This window comes from Bombina bombina, chromosome 7 (genome assembly GCF_027579735.1).
Source record: "Bombina bombina isolate aBomBom1 chromosome 7, aBomBom1.pri, whole genome shotgun sequence".
Lineage (NCBI taxonomy): Eukaryota > Metazoa > Chordata > Amphibia > Anura > Bombinatoridae > Bombina > Bombina bombina.
The window spans coordinates 360,949,689-360,973,041 of NC_069505.1; the positions used below are offsets into that span (position 1 = coordinate 360,949,689).

At 40.2% G+C, this 23,353-nt stretch overlaps 1 protein-coding gene across 1 annotated transcript in view; it reads left to right on the top strand.

The window, feature by feature from the left end:
• CFAP92 (cilia and flagella associated protein 92 (putative)) overlaps positions 1-23,353 on the top strand; it is a 207,551-nt gene that overhangs the window by 46,362 nt on the left and 137,836 nt on the right. Inside the window, exon 9 of the mRNA XM_053689398.1 lies at positions 9,140-9,205. Within this exon, the coding sequence (XP_053545373.1) occupies positions 9,140-9,205 (66 nt within the window). The remainder of the gene's footprint in view (positions 1-9,139; positions 9,206-23,353) is intronic.

The window sequence follows — 23,353 nt, forward strand, 5'->3', positions numbered from 1 at the left end:
CAACAGTAAAACCCACCACCCACACAACCAACCCCCAAATAAAATACTAGCTAAAAAAAAAACTAAGCTCCCCATTGCCCTGAAAAGGGCATTTGGATGGCCATTGCCCTTAAAATGGCAGTTAGCTCTTTTGCAAGCCCAAACACCTAATATAAAAAATAAACCCACCCAATACACCCTTAAAAAAACCTAACACTAACCCCCTGAAGATCGACTTACCGGGAGACGTTTTCATCCAAGCCGGGCAAAGTGGTCCTCCAGACGGGCAGAAGTCTTTATCCAAGCCGGGCAGAAGTGGTCCTCCAGATGGATAGAAGTCTTCATCTAGACGGCATCTTCTATCTTCATCCATCCGGTGCGGAGCGGCTCCATCTTCAAGACATCCAACGTGGAGCATCCTCTTCTTCTGACGACTAAAACAGAATGAAGGTGCCTTTAAGTGACGTCATCCAAGATGGCGTCCCTTAGATTCCGATTGGCTGATAGAATTCTATCAGCTAATCGGAATTAAGGTAGAAAAAATCCTATTGGCTGATGCAATCAGCCAATAGGATTGAAGTTCAATCCTATTGGCTGATGCAATCAGCCAATAGGATTAAGCTTGCATTCTATTGGCTGTTCCCATTGCAAAAGAGCTAACTGCCATTTTAAGGGCAATGCCCATCCAAATGCCCTTTTCAGGGCAATGGGGAGCTTAGGTTTTTTTAGCTAGTATTTTATTTGGGGGGTTGGTTGTGTGGGTTGTGGGTTTTACTGTTGGGGGGGTTGTTTGTATTTTTTTTTACAGGTAAAAGAGCTGATTACTTTGGGGCAATGCCCCGCAAAAGGCCCTTTTAAGGGCTATTGGTAGTTTAGTTTAGTCTAGGGTTTTTTTTATTTTGGGGGGGGGGGGGACTTTTTTTTATTTTAATAGGGCTATTAGATTAGGTGTAATTAGTTTAAATTTCTGTAATTTGTTTATTTTCTGTAATTAAGTGGTTTTTTTTTTGTACTTTAGCTAATTTAATTTAGGTAATTGTATTTAATTTAGTTAATTAATTATAGTGTAGTGTTAGGTGTTAGTGTAACTTAGGTTAGGTTTTATTTTACAGGTAAATGTGTATTTATTTTAACTAGGTAGTTATTAAATAGTTAATAACTATTCTACCTAGTTAAAATAAATACAAACTTGCCTGTAAAATAAAAAAAAAAATCCTAAGGTAGCTACAATGTAACTATTGGTTATATTGTAGCTATCTTAGGGTTTATTTTATAGGTAAGTATTTAGTTTTAAATAGGAATTATTTAGTTAACGATAGGAATATTTATTTCGATTTATTTAAATTAACTTATATAGTGGAGGTGATGTTGGGGGTGGCAGATTAGGGGTTAATAAATGTAGGTAGGTGGCGGCAATGTTAGGGCCGGCAGATTAGGGGTTAATAATATTTAACTAATGTTTGCGAGGCGGGAGTGCGGCGGATTAGGGGATAATATGTTTATTATAGTGGCGGCGACATTGGGGGCGGCAGATTAGGGGTTAATAAGTGTAGGTAGGTGGCGGCGACATTGGGGGGCGGCAGAGAAGGGGTTAATAAATATAATGTAGGTGTCGGCGATGTTGGGGGCAGCAGATTAGGGGCTTAATAAGTATAATGTAGGTGGTGGCGGTGTCCGGAGCGGCAGATTAGGGGTTAAAATTTTTATTTTAGTATTTGCGATGCGGGAGGGCCTTGATTTAGGGGTTAATAGGTAGTTTATGAGTGTTAGTGTACTTTTTAGCACTTTAGTTATGTGTTTTATGCTATGGTGTTGTACCATAAAACTCATAACTACTGACTTTTAAATGCGATAGGACTCTTGACAGGGTAGGGTTACCGCTCACTTTTTGGCCTCCCAGGACAGACTCGTAATAGCGGTGCTATGGTTTTGCGGTAAGGCCAAAGAAGTGTGTGGTCACCCTAAACCTTCAAGACTCGTAATACCAGCGGGCGTAAAAAAGCAGCGTTAGGACCTCTTAACGCTGCTTTTTAAGCCTAACGCACAACTCGTAATCTAGCCGAAAATGTTTCTTACACGATTCAGACAGAGCATACCATTTTATAAAAGTTTCTAATTTCCTTTTATTACCATATTTACTTTGTCCTTACATTATCCTTTTGTTGAAGAGATATCTAGATAGATAGCGTGCACATTTCTAGAGCACTACATGGCAGGAAAAAGTGCTTTTGGTATTGTAAAACATTGTTGCAAACATTCTTCCATATAGTGCCATATGGCTGTATTGTCTTGTGTTTTACACTGTGCTTTATCATTATGTGTTTATATTTATAGTGTGTGGTGAGAGTCCATAGATAGCCTATTTTAGACAAAACCCACCTATAATATCATGAAGTCTCTTTTGCATCGGGTGTTGTAGGTCTCACTAATTTACTTGAATATTAATAATTTCTTTGATTATATAAATGTATAATTTGCGCCAGCTTTGTTTTGGTCACTTGATTATTATCTTTTTATTTAATTCGGTATTATAGGATTGTTATAGTGTTTATAGAGCTTTTTCTTTTGTTTGCTTTTTGTATAATACATTTTTTTTTTGTTAGAAAAGTTTTCCAATTTACTATTATTTTCAAATATACTTTTTTCTTGGTATCCTTTGTTGAAGGAACACACGTGCACTTCCATTAGCTAGATGAATACAGCATCTGAGCCAATAAAGAGGCATATATGTGCAGCCAGCTGCCAGAAATGTACTGCTGCTCCTGAGCCTACCTATGTATGCTTTTCAACAAAGGATACCAAGAGATCAAAGACAATTACACAATAGAAGTATATTTAAAGGTTGTTGTTGTCTATACCATGAAATAAAAATATTGGTTTTGTGTCCCATTTCTAATAAAATATAATATATCTCTATTATGTAATTGTGCATAGCATTTAAATCAACTTTCCAGCTTATTGCTATTATAAAATCAGCTTAATGCACTACTGGGAGCTAGCTGAGCACATCTGATAACAAGACGTATATATGTGCAGCCACCAATCAGTGTTGCGCCGCTCTAGCTGTTGCTAGGGACGCGGCGCCTGCTGTTCTGCTCGTTGCCTAGGGTAGAGTCGGCTCCTGTGTGCGTGCGGCAGTGACGTCATCGCTGCACGCTCCTTTTAGTCTGAAGCCAGTCAGGATCTCCTGTGGCGTGAATCCTGCGCCTATGTAAGTTGCTCATTTTCTACCTATCACTGCCCAAGTATAAGTGTTACTTAGTGTACTCCTGGGTATGATCGTTACTGTTTTCTGGATTGCCATAACGTTATTGAACTCTGCCTGTCTGACTACTCTGCCTGTTTATACCTTTAACCATTGGATTGCTATAGTGTTACCGAACTCTGCCTGCCTGACCATTCTATTGGTTTATTCCTGAACTGTTATTATTTGGATTCCCTTTGTTGCCGATTCCTGCCTGTTTCTGGTCCTTCTATTGGTTTACCCTTGAACTGCCATACCGCTGGATCCCCTTCCTGTTGCCGCCAAAGACTACGCTGCCTATTGTGAGTGCCGCTTACCTCATTTTGTGAACGTTCTCTGCTCTGGGATATATAGCTTAACGCCGGTTATAAGAAGACTACTCGCCAAGTCTGATAGTGGAATATCCCACAAGCATTACAATCAGCAGCTAGCTCCCAGTAGTGCCTTGCTGCTCCTAAGCCTATTTAGGTAGGATCTTCACCAAAGGATACCAAGTGAACAAATCACATTAGGTATATAGAAGTAGACTGGAAAGTTGTTTAAAATTTCATGCTCTATCAGAATCATGAAAGTTAAATTTTGAATGTATTGTCCTTATTAAAGGGACATGAAATACAAAAAATGTCTTTCACGTTTCAGATAGAGCAAGCAATTTTAAATAACTTACTAGTTTACTTTTTTCTAATAAATATATATATACACCGCAGTATCTTTCAAGTTAATGCTACCATTGTGACCCTCTATGATCAGGTATTCATGGATTTTTATCCTGGAATAAAAGTCAAGCTATGTTGGAAAAGTCGTCTGCATCTCTCCATTTTTTTCTACTTACTGCGTATCATCAGGCAGCTTCTTGTCCCTGGAGTCCCGCACCAGCCGGTATCAAAGTTTGTCGATGGCTCGTATACACAGACAAGCCTAGTGGTTCTGATTGGAGCCGTGAGGTCACGAGGTGTAAGTCACTCCCCCTGCAACGTAGGACACCGGAACGTTGAACTTTCATATGGATGGAGGCTGCTGAATGTAGCACACTACAGGACGCCAGTTGTTTTGCAGGTGAAGATGCTGCATTTAATCCGGGTCGACCTGAGTCTAGGTCTATTTGACCAGTCGCAATATGGGCGATTTCATTTACCACCATGTTTAGAGTTATATTCCCGGAGCGGCAGTTTGGACTTTGATTCTGTTGTCCTGCATCTACTGGATACCTGTTACTTGTTTACAGGCTTAACGCTAATAGTTAAACAGTTTTTTCTGTCCTCATGTTCTTTATTCTGGCGTGACTACATTTTACATTGATCTCTAACCTGGAACTGTAATTCAGAAGTTTTCCATCACCACTAATTATTGGGACTTTTGTTTATGTTTATAAGTACTTTGAATAGTACCATGTACTAACGTTTTGGGTTTCTAATAAGTGTCACTGTGGACTTTCCATTGAGATAAATAGTGTGTGATGCAAACATCCCTTCTCTGAGCCCAAAAAGTATATGTCTGATGATTTGAAATTCTCTAAAGACTGGAGTTGAAAAACATAAAGCTTTATTGATTTTTGTCCACTTTTGTTTGATCCATGTGTATAATTCATTGGTTCTATGTATGTGACAAATAGCTCATATTCCCATGTTATGCTGCATATCTAATTCAAAGGGGCATGAAACACAATTTGTAATACAATGAATACAATGTTTAAAACGTTTCTAATTTAGTTCTATTATCAAATTTGCTTTGTTCTCTTTGATCATATTATTCCTCAGAACATCTCATCTGGCCTTAAGTGGGAAATTCCCTCCAGACCTTTGATCTTAATGTCAAAGCTTATGAAATCACCAAGTAATGCTTTTACTGTTTTGATATTCCATCACAGCTCTTGTTTATGTTGTTTTAAATGAAACAAAAAACATATTCTTTATTGATTTAGACAGATCATACAAATAAAAAACAAAATGTGCAATTTACTTATATTATCACTTTTGCCTTGTTCTCATGATATTCTGTGTTGAAGAGATACCTAGGTAGATATCTATAGCACTACATTGCAGGAACTAGTGCTGTCATATAGTGCAGTTGCAAATGGATAACATTCTTGCAAAATTGCAAGTACTCCAGACACGTGCACGCTCTTGAGCTTATGTTCCTGCTTTTCAACAAGATACCAAGAGAACAAAGAAATTTTGAAATAGAAGTAAATTAAAAGGTTCTTAACCCCTTAAGGACCAAGGCCATTTTTCAATTTCTTTCCCTTAAGGACCAAGGCTATTTTTACATTTCTGCGGTGTTTGTGTTTAGCTGTAATTTTCCTCTTACTCATTTACTGTACCCACACATATTATATACCGTTTTCTCGCCACTAAATGGACTTTCTAAAGATACCATTATTTTCATCATATCGTATAATTTACTATTAAAAATATTATAAAATATGAGGAAAACATGGAAAAAAACACACTTTTTCTAACTTTGACCCCCAAAATCTGTTGCACATCTACAACCACCAAAAAACACTGATACTACATAGTTTCTAAATTTTGTCCTGAGTTTAGAAATACCCAATGTTTACATGTTCTTTGCTTTTTGTGCAAGTTATAGGGCCATAAATACAAGTAGCACTTTGCTATTTCCAAACCACTTTTTTTCAAAATTAGCGCTAATTACATTGGGACACTGATATCTGTCAGGAATACCTGAATATCCCTTGACATGTATATATTTTTTTTTAGAAGACAACCCAAAGTATTGATCTAGGCCCATTTTGGTATATTTCATGCCACCATTTCACCGCCAAATGTGATCAAATAAAAAAAAATGTTCACTTTTTCACAAATTTTTTCACAAACTTTAGGTTTCTCACAGAAATTATTTACAAACAACTAGTGCAATTATGGCATAAATGGTTGTAAATGCTTCTCTGGGATCCCCTTTGTTCAGAAATAGCAGACTTATATGACTTTGGCGTTGCTTTTTGGTAATTAGAAGGCTGCTAAATGCCACTGCGCATCACACGTGTATTATGCCCAGCAGTGAAGGGGTTAATTAGGGAGGATGTAGGGAGCGTCTAGGGTTAATTTTAGCTTTAGTGTAGTGTAGTAGACAACCCCAAGTATTGATAAAGGCCCATCTTGGTATATTTCATGCTACCATTTCACCGCTAAATGCGATTAAAATAAAAAGAAACGTAAAATATTACACAATTTTAGGTTTCTCACTGAAATTATTTACAAACAACTTTTGCAAGCATGGCATAAATGGTTGTAAATGCTTCTCTGGGATCCCCTTTGTTCAGAAATAGCAGACATATATGGCTTTGGTAATTATAAGACCGCTAGGTGCCGCTGCGCACCACACATGTATTATGCCCAGTAGTGCAGGGGTTATTTAGGTAGCTTGTAGGGAGCTTGCAAGGTTAATTTTAGCTTTAGCATAGAGATCAGCCTCCCACCTGACACATCACACCCCAGGATCCCTCCCAAACAGCTCTCTTCCCTCCCCCATCCCACAATTGTCCCCGCCATCTTAAGTACTGGCAGAAAGTCTGCCAGTACTAAAATAAAAGGTATATTTAAAAAAATAAATAAAATTGTATAGCATATTTACATATGCTGCTGTGTAGGATCCCCCCTTAGCCCCCAACCTCCCTGATCCCCCCCAAACAGCTCTCTAATCCTCCCCCTCTACCTTACTGGGAGCCATCTTGGGTACTGGCAGCTGTCTGCCAGTACCCAATTTAGAAAAAAAATGCCTTTTTTTTAAATATTTTTTTATTTTTTTTTCTGTAGTGTAGCTCCCCCCCCATAGACAAACCACCACCCCCTCCCAGATCCATTACAATTAACATTGTCTGCTGCCCCCCCCCCCCGTCTCCAACTTATCAATTAACTTTGTTTCTGTAGTATAGCGGTTCCCACCCGCTCCCTCCCCGTGCACATGCACGCCTGCCGCTCCCCTTGCACGCGCGCGCTCCCGACAACCCTGATCCCGCCCCCCTCTCTCTTCAATCTTACATCGATGGCCGCTCACCCGCCTCCCACGTCGGCTCCCACCCACCAACGATTGCGGCCATCGATGCCGGTGCAGAGAGGGCCACAGAGTGTCTCTCTCTGCATCGGATGGGGGAAAAATGTTATTGCAGGATGTCTCGATATCGAGGCATCACTGCAATAACTGTAAAGCGGCTGGAAGCGATCAGGATCGCTTCCAGCCGCTTTAATCCCCAAAGTCATACAGGGTACGTCGCTGGTCTTTAAAGACCAGGTTGTGTGCGACGTACCCTGTACGACTCGTGTCGTTAAGGGGTTAAAAACTGCATGATCTATATGAATAATAAAAAAGATCTTTAAAGCAGTATGACTATAACGGCCCTTTAAAAGCATAGAAAACACAGCAGTTTTCCATTGCCCTCTAAGGTACGTTCTTGTGTATTGCTCCCATACTAGCTATAATCATGGTAACAGCTATAACATCATTAAAGTGAATGTAAAGTTTAATGAATACATATCTAAAAATACTCTTAAAAACAGGGGCACTTTCCTTCATTAAACTTTACATTGTAACATAGTAGATGAGGTTGAAACAAAGTCCATCGAGTTCAACCTATAAAAATCTAATATACTTACAAAAAGCCCCAGTTTAGCTTAAATTATTCTCGTTATAAGGTGATCCATTTAACCCAAGCAATCACGTACCCTGCATTCTGTTTCTAGCCAGAAATGTATCCAAATCATTTTAAATGTATCTATTCTGTATCTATTATGTATTCTGTAAATGTATCTATCTAAGCAGGTGAGGTATCTCAGACTACAAAAAAGCCTGTTTAAAAGATCCAATGTCACAGGTTCAAATCCTGGCAGGGCCGACTCAGCCCTTCATCCTTCCGAGGTCGATAAAATGAGTACCATTAAATTGGGTAATAATAACAACTATTACTATTCAGCTGCCGATTTGGTTAATTCCGAGAGCGAGCGCTGAAAAAGCGCTTTGAGTCCCACTGGGAGAAAGGCGCTATATAAATACTAGTTATTATTATTATTCGTCATCGATCTGCTAACTACAGCAGGAGATGCAGACAGAGAATCACCAGTCTGCTTTCCATGAAGAAAAAGGTAAGAAGCTTCAATGTAAAGTTTAATAAACAACATTTTCCCTGTTTTTAAGAGTATTTTTTAGATACCGGCACTTATTCATTAAACTTTACATTCACTTTAAGTATATGAGAATTCTTTTTGGATACATCAGGGCGTTCAGCACTTTTTTAAACATCTTAACGTGACATGAAAGTCAGAATTAAATGTTATTGAGTGTTCTGCCATAGAGAAGGAGGATCAGAAAAAAGTAAAAATAAAGCCAATATCAGGAATGTACCATTGATAATCAGCCTTGTAGTCCCTTTTATTTACATCCCCTAATATAGAAGAGGGGCGTTAACAAAGCTACTAGGGGGGCTGTATAAATATTTCTATTGGCTTATATATGACTGACATGGAGAATAGTTGCTTATTTTCAGTGATAAATAAGGAGAAGATACTAATCCGACTAGAGAAATTTATCATTAGTTCTCCTCAGCTCTCCTATGGAGAAAAAAACAAACTTTTTTTAATGATAAATATAGGTGCACAGATGCGCCTCTCCAAAGGATATCTGTGGAGAACTGATATGAGAACAGAAAGGAGAATTCCCAAAATCATTGATAAATCACGCCCATAATGTATGTACTTTTATTAGTAAGCTTGGTGTTCTCCTTATAAACAGGATTTGTTTTGTGCAGTGCTAATTTGATGTGTGACTCATTTATATATTTTGGACCAAATTCAAATTAAACGTGTTTCTCAGTCACTAAAGGGTACCTTTTAAAAGTTACTTAATATAGAACAAGAAGAGCATGCTTGTAAAAATAATTCTAATTTCTGTTTTTTTTTGCAGGAAATAAAAATAAAAAGGAAATATTATGTATGAAGATGAAGCTGAACTTTGTGCATTTTGTTGCAGGTTTGTGCATTTCTAATATTCTATTTACTATACTTTACTAGTGAAGTCCTATTTCATAGCAAAGTGTTTTCTTTCCTAAGACATGGAGAGTCCACAACGTCATTCCAATTACTAGTGGGAAATTCACTCCTGTCCAGCAGAAGGAGGCAAAGAGCACCCCAGCAGAGCTGTTAAGTGTCACTTCCCTTACCCATAACCCCCAGTCATTCTCTTTGCCTCTGTCAATGGAGGACATGAAGTTGGTGTCTGAAGATATTATTCCTTTTTTGGGTACTTTTCCCTGCAAGCAAGGATTTGGGTTTAGCTGTGTCTACATCAATCTCTTGAGTAAGAGTAGTGGTGGCTTATAAGCAGCAGTTAGAAAGTGGTGAGGTGGTACTGGCTTTGTTTTCTAACATATTTGCTGCCCTCTGTATAGAAAGCCAGAGTTGGTTACTCTGTTCTTTCTTTTTCTACAGGTCTCTGTGAGGAGTATATGTCCTTTCACGCCTTGTGAGCTGTCTTCCTGCCCAATAACTAGATTTGCAGGTAAGTGCTTTTGTCTTCTAGGTACTTTAATTCTGCATTAATTTTCATGGGGCATTATAATCCTTTATGTGGGATTCATTTGGGGTAATATGCAGGCACTTTTTGTATGTGAGGAGACTAGGGGCGATATTTATCAAGCCATCAACCGCAAATACGCTGGAATTCCGCAGCGTAATTCTGGCGAGCTTGATTCGGCCTAGTTATCAAAGCCTACAGACAGACAAAAGTTAAAATCTGTGACGTAACATATGATCCAATCAGCCAGTAGGATTGAGCTCTCATCCTATTGGCTGATTGGAACAGCCAATAGGATGAGAGCTGCTCAAATCCTATTGGAGATTGGAACAGCCAATAGGATTTTAGCAGCTCTAATCCTATTGGCTGATTGGAACCTTTCAGCCAATAGGAATGCAAAGGACGCCATCTTGGATGACGTCACTTGCATTCAAGATCCAGTTTACGGTGGAGACCGTATTGAAGAGGAGCTCCTCGTTGGATGTCTTCAGGATGGACCCTCTTCAGGACGGACCCGCTCCTTGCTGGAGATGAAGATAGAAGAGGCTGCATGGATGAAGACTTCGTCGGCTGGATGAAAATGGAAGAGGCCGCCCAGATGAAGACTTCTTGCCGGCTGGATCCTTCAAGCGGAACTTCAGGAACTGTAAGTGATTCGTCGGGGGTTAGTGTTAGGTTTATTTAAGGGTTTTTTGGGTGGGTTTTATTTTTAGAGTAGGGTCTGGGCAATGGGGAGTTTAGTTTTTTTAGATAGGGTTTTTAATTGGGGGGGATGGTTGTGTGGGTGGTGGGTTTTACTGTTGGGGGGGGGTTGTATTTATTTTTACAGGTAAAAGAGCTGATTTATTTGGGGCAATCGCCCGCAAAAGACCCTTTTAAGGGCCATTGGTAGTTTATTGTAGGCCAGGGTTTTTTTTTATTTGGGGGGGGGTTATTTTGATAGGGCTATTAGATTAGGTGTAATTCTTTTTTATTTTTGATACTGTGGTTTTTTTAACATAACGTAACATAGTGTTTTTTATTTTTTGTAATTTTAGTAATTTTTAATTGTAGATTTAAATAATTTGAGTAAGGTTAGGTTTTTAAATATGTAATATAGTTAATTTAATTGGTAGCTTAATATAATTGTAGGATAATAGTTAGGGTAGGTTAATTAATAGTTTAATATAGTTTAATTTAATTCTAAAAGTAAGTTTAAATTTATTATAAGATAGGGATGTTGTAATATTAATGTAAAGTTAGCGGGTTGTTAGATTAAGGGGTTAATAGCTTAATTTAGTTTATAGCGATGTGGGGGGCTGGCGGTTTAGGGGTTAATAAGTTTAGTAAGTGGTAGTGATGTGGAAGGCCAGGGTTTTAGGGGTTAATACATTTATTTAGTTGCAGTGGGGTCCGGGAGCAGCGGGATAGGGGTTAATAACTTTATTAAAGTTGCGTCGGGGTCCGGGAGTGGCGGGATAGGGGTTAAACATTTTAGTATAGTAGCAGTGTTTAGTGACAGGGTATAAATAAAGTTGGTAAGAAGCCGAATAGCAGCGAGATTGATGACTGCTAGTTAAGTCCACTGCTCATTGCCCCATACATGGTGCGCAGCTTTTTGCATAAATAAGGAGAGCATATTCAGGTCCGCGTCCGGGATGTTAGGCGAGCGTATTGGTGCCTTTGAATGCAAGAAAGTTGACGGCTTGATAGATAGGCCTCTAGGGGTTAACGGCTTCTATTAGTTTTATGGGATGGCTACTGACCCTATGGCTATGTGTATTTATCGCAAAGGTCTTTTTTGAGGGAATTTTTTAAACGTCTACTTTCCGTTTTTTACTTCAGAGTATAATTGCGTGCTTTTTCTTTAATGCACAGTTTCTTTTGATGACGCTTATGCGACCTCCTGCTCTTCCTCTTGTAACTTTGAGCGGTGCATCTGGCCGATTGCAGAAGCTGCACAAAATTAGGACTCTCCAGGTTACAGTAGGACGCCTCAGCTTCCGAGGTGTAGAGGTGTATTTCATTTTCAATTTGTTTAACTCTTTGAAGGACTATCCTTCTTAAAGCGACATTCCTTACTTTTTAGGTAGTTTATCAGCTATAGATAATGAACAGGAGTCTGTTCCTTTTGATAAATGCTTATTATGTTTGGAGGCTCAAATTGTCTTGCCTATGCAATTTTGTTCCTCATGTTTAGAAAAGACCTTAAAATGTAAAGATAAATTACTTGTTTTCTGAGCCTAATGTCTCTGAGCCTAATGTTCAGGCAATGCCACAGTTTTCTCCTCAGACCTCCCAAGCCTCAATGGCTGCACATACAGTGCCCTGCAGTTCCTCTCAGACTTCTGGAGGAGTGTATTTGCCAATAGATTTTGCTGCACAGATATCTTCTGCGGTAACTGCGGCTTTATCTGCTTTTCCCATGATGGGGAAGCACAAGAGGAAATAAAAACATGTTTGGATTGTATTGTATCGGGTACTTGTAAAGCGCGGCTAATCACCCATAAGGGTCTCAAGGCGCTGCTCATTTTATCGACCTCGGAAGGATGAAAGGCTGAGTGGACCTTGCCGGGGATTGAAACTGCAACCCTTGGGTTGCTACAGAGCTCAGCCACAGTGCCTTAGCATGCTGAGCTAGCTATTTTTCTGATAGTAAGGTGTCTGTCCCATCTGCTGCTGCAAAGGTTGACCCCCCCATAAGTCTGATGAGGAGGAAACCTCGGTAGCTTCTGAGGGTGAAATCTCATATTCTGACAGTATAAATCCTTTGTCTTATTTCTGAAGAAGTAAACTTTAGATTTAAGCTAGAAAACATTTGTTTACTTCTAAAGGAGGTACTGGCTACGTTGGACGACTCTGATTCTTCTGTCGCTGTCAACCCTAAAAAATCTAGTAAGCTTAACAAATACTATGATGTTCCTTTCTCTGTGGAAGTGTTCCCTGTTCCAGACCGTGTGTTGGAGATCATTGCACAGGATTCCTTTTTCCCCACCCCCTGTCTTTTTTAAAAAGATGTTTCCTTTTACATGGTGTTTATTTTTCTGACAACGTCAAACCTACTATCTTGTCAAATTTTGACCCCTTACTCCAACAATTTAAGGACCTCACAAAGAGATGGGACTCGCCCAGTCTCTCCTGGTGGGGCAGAATTGCAGCGGTGAAAATTAATTTGTTACCTAAGATAACATATTTGTTTAGATGTTTACCAATCCCAAAATCCCTTATTCTTCACTTTCAGCATCTGTGTAACCATTTCATTTGGCGCGGAAAACGGTCTAGAGTAGCTATGAAATGGCTGCAGTCCCCAGTTACAGCAGGAGGGGCCACATTGCCTAATCTGCTGGCATATCATGAAGCAGCCAGACTAATGCATATTTTGGCCTGGGATACAGGAACACAAACTATGAAATGGGCATCATTGGAACAGGATTCCATTGATATCTCCCTCCCTATGCGGGACATAATATGGATTCCAAAACATGTTACAAAATCTGACATAACCGGTAACTACATTGTTGCTTCCAACCTTAAGTTTTGGGATAAGATTAGACATATACAGGGAATTTCTCCTCATCCATCCCCAATTCACTCTATCTCAGGTTTACTATCAGCCCTTTTAGATGCTCACCCTACCAAGTGGGAAGAAATTCAAGTGGAAAAAGTGAATGATCTATTTGTTAACAACTATATTATGACAACTACTCAGTTTCAAGATAGATTTTCCCCATCACCATTATTCTACTTTGAATTCTTTAGACTTAAAAGCTTTTTGAAATCTTGGGGCTTTCTTACCTCACCACCCAGACAAAAAAACTATTTGGGAACAAAGGTGGTTGGCTAAAACTAGAATGTTCTCTCTTTCCTATGTAGATATACTAAAACCCCCCTCTCTTTTATAAAACACCATGTACAACAATGAGAATAGAGCCTCAATTTTGAAGTATCTGAGACCCTTTGGCATCTTGCAACACTCTCCACTAAAAAAGCAATAAAGTTGCCACGGGGGAGCCGCTGGCGTGGATTGAGGATTTTTCTTCTTTCCGTTTTTACTGCCTCGCTATCCTCCAATTGAGGGGGGCTTAAACAACTAAATGAACACACAAACTTCTCCCTCCCTCAAGATAGTGCACAAAACATCTATTTAATTGTTTTGGTTCACCATTACTATAATCAACCATAACATTTTCGGGTACATGACTCAATCTTACTCTACTTTTAATATTTACAAGCATTTGTAATTTGTACTTACTGGTTGCTTGATTATGAACAGATTTTACATGGACTGATGGAAGCATTTCTTTTCCTTTTATTTCTTACAATTTGCATTATCAGACCTTGTGTGTGAAGCAAGCAAAATATAACAATGCCACTGTAACTGTACGTTTTTCTTTTGATATTTGTACTGCATTTGAAAATTAATAGAGAAATATTAAAAAAAAAAAAGTTTCCTGTTGCTGACTCCATTTGGGACTCATGGCACACTGTGCCTAAGGTAGAAGGGGCTATGTCTACTCTGGCCAAGAGAACCACGATTCCTATAGAGGATAGCTGTTCTTTTAAGGATCCCATGGACAAAAAGCTGGAGGCTTATTTAACGAAAATGTATGTTCATCAGGGTCTACAATTGCAACCTGCAGTTTTTATTTCCACAGTAACAAGTGCTGCATCTTATTGGTGTGATGCTTTGTCCGAATTGATTTTAGAGGAGACTCCGTTAGAGGAGATCTAAGATAGGATTAAGGCTCTCAAACTGGCCAATTCCTTTCTCTGATGCTAACATGCAAGTCATTAGACCAGGAGCCAAGATGTCTTGCTTCACTGTCCTAGCCCACAGGGGTCTGTGGCTAAAATCTTGGTCAGCTGATGTTACCTCCAAGTTCAAGCTCCTGTCGCTACCTTATATGGATAACACCCTGTTTGGTCCTGGTCTGGCGGAGATAATTTCTGAAATTAAGGGGCGAAAGGGGTCCTTTCTACCACAAGACAAGAAGAATAGACCTGAGGGACGTCAAAGTTTTAATTTTCGCTCCTTTTGTAACTTCAAGGGTCAAAAGTCTTCTTCTCACAAAAACTCCTTTCGGGGTTTTCTAAATTTATCTGGAAAAATAAGAAATTTTGGATATCTTTAGAAAGATTAATGCAAGATTGTGGAGCAGCTGGTTTGGCTCTTTCAAATCTTAAATTATGTAACTGGGCTGCCATGCTTAAAACTGCTACAGATTGGATTGCAGAATCAGAATTGTTTTCCTCGATAGATATGGAAACTTTTATTATCACTCCGTACTCGTTGAAGGCTATATTACATTGTCCACTTCATAAACTACCACCTAAGTTTACTTATCTTATTTCTTTTTAAAAACATAATTTATGTAAGAACTTACCTGATAAATTAATTTCTTTCATATTGGCAAGAGTCCATGAACTAGTGACGTATGGGATATACAATCCTACCAGGAGGGGCAAAGTTTCCCAAACCTCAAAATGCCTATAAATACACCCCTCACCACACCCACAATTCAGTTTAATGATTAGCCAAGTAGTGGGGTGATAGAGAAAGGAGTAAAAAGCATCAAATAAAGAACTGGAAATATAATTGTGCTTTATACAAAAAACATAAGCACCATAAAAAGGGTGGGTCTCATGGAATCTTGCCATTATGAAAGAATTGAATTTATCAGGTAAGTTCTTACATAAATTATGTTTTCTTTCATGTAAGAGTCCATGAGCTAGTGATGTATGGGATAGTAATACCCAAGATCTGGTACTCCACAGAAGAGTCACTAGAGAGGGAGGGATAAAATAAAAAACTGCCATTTTTCGCTGAAAAATTAAATCCACAACCAAAAGAATAGCTTTTTCTTATAATTGAAAAGAAAAAAAGCAGAGGAATCAAACTGAAACAGCTGCCTGAAGAACTTTTCTACCAAAAACTGCTTCCGAAGAGGCAAATACATCAAAACGGTAGAATTTAGTAAATGTATGCAAAGAAGACCAAGTCGCTGCTTTGCAAATCTGATAAACTAAAGCTTCATTCTTAAAAGCCCACGAAGTGGAGACTGATCTAGTAGAATGAGCTGTGATTCTCTGGGGCGGAGCCTGACCTGACTCCACATAAGCCTTATGAATCAAAAACTTTAACCAAGATGCCAAGGAGATGGCAGAAGCTTTCTGACCTTTCCTAGAACCAGACAACAAATAGACTAGAAGTCTTCCTGAAATCTTTAGTAGCTTCAACATAATATTTAAAAGCTTTTACAACATCCAGAGAATGTAAGGATCTCTCCAAAGAATTCTTAGGATTTGGACACAAAGAGGGGACAACAATTTCCCTATTAATGTTGTTAGGATTCTCAACTTTAGGTAAAAATTGAAATGAAGTATGCAAAACTGCCTTATCTTGAGGAAAAATCAGAAAAGGTGACTCACAAGAAAGAGCAGATAATTCAGAAACTCTTCTAGCAGAAGAGAGAGACAAAAGGAACAACACTTTCCAAGAAAGTAGTTTAATTTCTCCAACATTGGTGTGTCCGGTCCACGGCGTCATCCTTACTTGTGGGATATTCTCTTCCCCAACAGGAAATGGCAAAGAGTCCCAGCAAAGCTGGTCACATGATCCCTCCTAGGCTCCGCCCACCCCAGTCATTCTCTTTGCCGTTGCACAGGCAACATCTCCACGGGGGTGGTTAAGAGTTTTTTGGTGTTTAAATGTAGTTTTATTCTTCTATCAAGTGTTTGTTATTTTAAAATAGTGCTGGTATGTACTATTTACTCTGAAACAGAAAAGGATGAAGATTTCTGTTTGTAAGAGGAAGATGATTTTAGCAGACAGTAACTAAAATCGATTGCTGTTTCCACACAGGACTGTTGAGATGAAGTAACGTCAGTTGGGGGAAACAGTTAGCAGACTTTTCTGCTTAAGGTATGACTAGCCATATTTCTAACAAGACCATGTAATGCTGGAAGGCTGTCATTTCCCCTCATGGGGACCGGTAGCCATTTTCTTAGTTAAACATAAAAGAATAAAGGGCTTCAAAAAGGGCTTAAAAACTGGTAGACATTTTTCTGGGCTAAAACGATTGCTTTACTAGGCATATTATGCAGATTCTAACTAATTATTGGTATTATAATCTTGGGGAACGTTTAGAAAAACGGCAGGCACTGTGTTGGACACCTTTTTCAGATGGGGGCCTTTCTAGTTATAGACAGAGCCTCATTTTCGTGCCATTAATGCACAGTTGTTTTTGGAGAGCAAGGCATGCAGATGCATGTGTCAGGAGCTAAGAATCACTGAAAAAGCTTATAGAAGGCGTCTTGTGGTATCGTATTCCCCTCTGGGCTTGGTTGGGTCTCAGCAAAGCATATAGCTGGGACTGTATAGGAGTTAAATGTAAAAATGGCTCCGGTTCCGTTAATTTAAGGGTTAAAGCTCTGAAATTTGGTGTGCAATACTTTTAATGCTTTAAGACACTGTGGTGAAATTTTGGTGAATTTTGAACAATTCCTTCATACTTTTTCACATATTCAGTAATAAAGTGTTTTCAGTTTGAAATTTAAAGTGACAGTAACGGTTTTATTTTAAAACGTTTTTTGTGCTTTGTTGACAAGTTTAAGCCTGTTTAACATGTCTGTACCATCAGATAAGCTATGTTCTATATGTATGAAAGCCAATGTGTCTCCCCATTTAAATTTATGTGATAATTGTGCCATAGCGTCCAAACAAAGTAAGGACAGTACTGCCACAAATAATGATATTGCCCAAGATGATTCCTCAAATGAGGGGAGTAAACATGATACTACATCATCTCCTACTGTGTCTACACCAGTTATGCCCACACAGGAGGCCCCTAGTACATCTAGTGCGCCAATACTTATTACCATGCAACAATTAACGGCTGTAATGGATAACTCCATAGCAAATCTTTTATCCAAAATGCCTACTTATCAGAGAAAGCGCGATTGCTCTGTTTTAAACACTGAAGAGCAAGAGGACACTGATGATAACTGTTCTGACATACCCTCACACCAATCTGAAGGGGCCAGGAGGGAGGTTTTGTCTGATGGAGAAATTTCAGATTCAGGAAAAATTTCTCATCAAGCTGAACCTGATGTTGTGACATTTAAATTTAAATTAGAACATCTCCGCGCACTGCTTAAGGAGGTGTTATCTACTCTGGATGATTGTGACAATTTGGTCATTCCAGAGAAATTATGTAAGATGGACAAGTTCCTAGAGGTTCCGGTGCCCCCCGACGCTTTTCCTATACCCAAGCGGGTGGCGGACATAGTAAATAAAGAGTGGGAAAGGCCCGGCATACCTTTTGTTCCCCCCCCCTATATTTAAGAAATTATTTCCTATAGTCGACCCCAGAAAGGACTTATGGCAGACAGTCCCCAAGGTCGAGGGGGCGATTTCTACTCTAAACAAACGCACTACTATTCCTATCGAAGATAGTTGTGCTTTCAAAGATCCTATGGATAAGAAATTAGAGGGTTTGCTTAAAAAGATTTTTGTACAGCAAGGTTACCTTCTACAACCAATTTCATGCATTGTTCCTGTCACTACGGCAGCGTGTTTCTGGTTCGAGGAACTAGAAAAATCGCTCAGTAAAGAATCTTCGTATGAGGAGGTTATGGACAGAGTTCAAGCACTTAAATTGGCTAACTCTTTTGTTTTAGATGCCGCTTTGCAATTAGCTAGATTAGCGGCGAAAAATTCAGGGTTTGCTATCGTGGCGGGCAGAGCGCTTTGGCTAAAGTCTTGGTCAGCGGATGTGTCCTCCAAGACAAAATTGCTTAACATTCCTTTCAAAGGTAAAACATTATTTGGACCTGATTTGAAAGAGATTATTTCAGACATCACTGGGGGAAAGGGCCACGCCCTCCCACAGGATAGGTCTTTTAAGGCTAAAAATAAGCCTAATTTTCGTCCCTTTCGCAGAAACGGACCAGTCTCTAACTCTGTATCCTCTAAGCAAGAGGGTAATACTTCACAACCCAAACCAGCCTGGAAACCAATGCAAGGCTGGAACAAGGGTAAGCAGGCCAAGAAGCCTATCACTGCTACCAAAACAGCATGAAGGGATAGCCCCCGATCCGGGACCGGATCTAGTGGGGGGCAGACTTTCTCTCTTTGCTCAGGCTTGGGCAAGAGATGTTCAGGATCCTTGGGCGCTAGAAATAGTTTCTCAAGGTTATCTCCTGGAATTCAAGGAACTACCCCCAAGGGGAAGGTTCCACAGGTCTCAATTATCTTCAAACCAAATAAAGAGACAGGCATTCTTACATTGTGTAGAAGACCTGTTAAAAATGGGAGTGATACATCCAGTTCCAATAAGAGAACAAGGAATGGGTTTTTATTCCAATCTGTTCATAGTTCCCAAAAAAGAGGGAACATTCAGACCAATTTTGGATCTAAAGATCCTAAACAAATTTCTCAGGGTACCATCGTTCAAAATGGAAACTATTCGAACGATCCTACCTACTATCCAGGAAAATCAATTTATGACTACCGTGGATTTAAAGGATGCGTACCTACATATTCCTAATCACAAGGAACATCATCAGTTCCTAAGGTTCGCTTTTCTGGACAAGCATTACCAGTTTGTGGCACTTCCATTCGGATTAGCCACTGCTCCAAGGATTTTCACAAAGGTACTAGGGTCTCTTCTAGCGGTTCTAAGACCAAGGGGCATTGCAGTAGTACCTTACTTGGACGACATCCTGATTCAAGCGTCGTCCCTGTCAAAAGCAAAGGCTCATACGGACATCGTCCTAGCCTTTCTCAGATCTCACGGATGGAAGGTGAACAAAGAAAAGAGTTCTCTGTCCCCGTCAACAAGAGTTCCCTTCTTGGGAACAATAATAGATTCCTTAGAAATGAGGATTTTTCTGACAGAGGTCAGAAAATCAAAACTTCTAAGCTCTTGTCAAGTACTTCATTCTGTTCCTCGTCCTTCCATAGCGCAGTGCATGGAAGTAATAGGATTGATGGTTGCAACAATGGACATAGTTCCTTTTGCACGAATTCATCTAAGACCATTACAACTGTGCATGCTCAGACAGTGGAATGGGGATTATACAGACTTGTCTCCGACGATTCAAGTAGATCAAAAGACCAGAGATTCACTTCGTTGGTGGCTGACCCTGGACAATCTGTCACAGGGAATGAGCTTCCGCAGACCAGAGTGGGTCATTGTCACGACCGACGCCAGCCTAGTGGGCTGGGGCGCGGTCTGGGAATCCCTGAAAGCTCAGGGTCTATGGTCTCGGGAAGAGTCTCTTCTCCCGATAAACATTCTGGAACTGAGAGCGATATTCAATGCTCTCAGAGCTTGGCCTCAACTAGCAAAGGCCAAATTCATAAGGTTTCAGTCAGACAACATGATGACCGTTGCATATATCAATCATCAGGGGGGAACAAGGAGTTCCCTGGCGATGAAAGAAGTGACCAAGATAATTCAATGGGCGGAGGATCACTCCTGCCACTTGCCTGCGATCCACATCCCAGGAGTGGAAAATTGGGAAGCGGATTTTCTGAGTCGTCAGACATTCCATCCGGGGGAGTGGGAACTCCATCCGGAAATCTTTGCCCAAATAACTCAATTATGGGGCATTCCAGACATGGATCTGATGGCGTCTCGTCAGAACTTTAAGGTTCCTTGCTACGGGTCCAGATCCAGGGATCCCAAGGCGACCCTAGTAGATGCACTAGTAGCACCTTGGACCTTCAACCTAGCTTATGTATTCCCACCGTTTCCTCTCATCCCCAGGCTGGTAGCCAGGATCAATCAGGAGAGGGCCTCGGTGATCTTGATAGCTCCTGCGTGGCCACGCAGGACTTGGTATGCAGACCTGGTGAATATGTCATCGGCTCTACCATGGAAGCTACCTTTGAGACAGGACCTTCTTGTTCAGGGTCCATTCGAACATCCGAATCTGGTTTCCCTCCAACTGACGGCTTGGAGATTGAACGCTTGATTTTATCAAAGCGTGGGTTTTCAGATTCTGTAATAGATACTCTGATTCAGGCTAGAAAGCCTGTAACTAGAAAAATTTACCATAAAATATGGAAAAAATATATCTGTTGGTGTGAATCTAAAGGATTCCCATGGAACAAGATAAAAATTCCTAAGATTCTATCCTTTCTACAAGAAGGTTTGGAGAAAGGATTATCTACAAGTTCTCTGAAGGGACAGATCTCTGCTTTATCTGTTTTACTTCACAAAAGACTGGCAGCTGTGCCAGATGTTCAAGCATTTGTTCAGGCTCTGGTTAGGATCAAGCCTGTTTACAGACCTTTGACTCCTCCCTGGAGTCTAAATCTAGTTCTTTCAGTTCTTCAAGGGGTTCCGTTTGAACCTTTACATTCCGTAGATATTAAGTTATTATCTTGGAAAGTTTTGTTTTTGGTTGCAATTTCTTCTGCTAGAAGAGTTTCAGAGTTATCTGCTCTGCAGTGTTCTCCGCCCTATCTGGTGTTCCATGCAGATAAGGTGGTTTTGCGTACTAAGCCTGGTTTTCTTCCGAAAGTTGTTTCCAACAAAAATATTAACCAGGAGATAGTTGTACCTTCTTTGTGTCCGAATCCAGTTTCAAAGAAGGAACGTTTGTTACACAATTTGGACGTAGTCCGTGCTCTAAAATTCTATTTAGAGGCTACTAAAGATTTCAGACAAACATCTTCCTTGTTTGTTGTTTATTCTGGTAAAAGGAGAGGTCAAAAAGCGACTTCTACCTCTCTTTCCTTTTGGCTTAAAAGCATTATCCGATTGGCTTATGAGACTTCCGGACGGCAGCCTCCTGAAAGAATCACAGCTCACTCCACTAGGGCTGTGGCTTCCACATGGGCCTTCAAGAACGAGGCTTCTGTTGACCAGATATGTAAGGCAGCGACTTGGTCTTCACTGCACACTTTTGCCAAATTTTACAAATTTGATACTTTTGCTTCTTCGGAGGCTATTTTTGGGAGAAAGGTTTTGCAAGCCGTGGTGCCTTCCATTTAGGTGACCTGATTTGCTCCCTCCCTTCATCCGTGTCCTAAAGCTTTGGTATTGGTTCCCACAAGTAAGGATGACGCCGTGGACCGGACACACCAATGTTGGAGAAAACAGAATTTATGCTTACCTGATAAATTACTTTCTCCAACGGTGTGTCCGGTCCACGGCCCGCCCTGGTCTTTTAATCAGGTCTGATGAATTATTTTCTCTAACTACAGTCACCACGGTATCATATGGTTTCTCCTATATATATTTCCTCCTGTCCGTCGGTCGAATGACTGGGGTGGGCGGAGCCTAGGAGGGATCATGTGACCAGCTTTGCTGGGACTCTTTGCCATTTCCTGTTGGGGAAGAGAATATCCCACAAGTAAGGATGACGCCGTGGACCGGACACACCGTTGGAGAAAGTAATTTATCAGGTAAGCATAAATTCTGTTATCCAAAGAATGCATAGACTCAAAACGAGGAACCTGTAAAGCTCTCAGGACCAAATTAAGAGAGATTGATTTAATGACAGGCTTGATACAGACTAAAGCCTGAACAAAACAGTGAATATCAGGAAGTTTAGCAATCTTTCTGTGAAATAAAACAGAGCAGAGATTTGTCCCTTCAAGGAACTTGCAGACAAACCTTTATCCAAACCATCCTGAAGAAACTGTAAAATTCTAGGAATTCTATAAGAATGCCAGGAGAATTTATGAAAAGAACACCATGAAATATAAGTCTTCCAAACTCGATGATAAATCTTCCTAGAAACAGATTTACGAGCCTGTAACATAGTATCAATCACGGAGTCAGAGAAACCTCTATGACTAAGCACTAAGCGTTCAATTTCCATACCTTCAAATGTAATGATTTGAGATCCTGATGGAAAAACGGTCCTTGAGACAGAAGATCTGGTCTTAAAGGAAGTGGCCATGGTTGACAACTGGACATCCAGACAAGGTTCACATACCAGAACCCGTAAGGCCATGCTGGTGCTACCAGAAACACAAACAAATGTTCCATGATGATCTTGGAGATCACTTTTGGAAGAAGAACTAGTAGCGGAAAGATGTAAGCAAGTTGGTAAAACCAAGGAACTGTTAAAGCATCCACCGACTCCGCCTGAGGATCCCTGGACAGGTACCTGGGAAGTTTCTTGTTCAGATGGAAAACCATCAGATCTATTTCTGGAAGACCCCACATTTGAACAATCTTGAAAAACAAATCTGGATGGAGTGACCACTCCCCCAGATGTAAAGTCTGACAGCTGAGATAATCCGCTTCCCAATTGTCTACACCTGGGATATGTACCGCAGAAATTAGACAAGAGCTGGATTCTGCCCAAGCAAGTACCCGAGATACTTCTTTCATAGCCAGGGGACTGCAAGTCCCACCCTGATGATTGACATATGCCACAGTTGTGACATTTGTCTGAAAACAAATACATGGTTTTCTCTTCAATAGAGGCCAAACCTGAAGACCCCTGAAAATAACAGAGTTCTCAAATATTGATTGGTAACCTCGCCTCTTGAGATTTCCAAACCCCTTGTGCTGTCAGAGATCCCCAGACAGCTCCCCAACCTGAAAGACTTGCATCTGTTGTGATTACAGTCCAGGTTGGACGAACAAAGGAGGCCCCTTG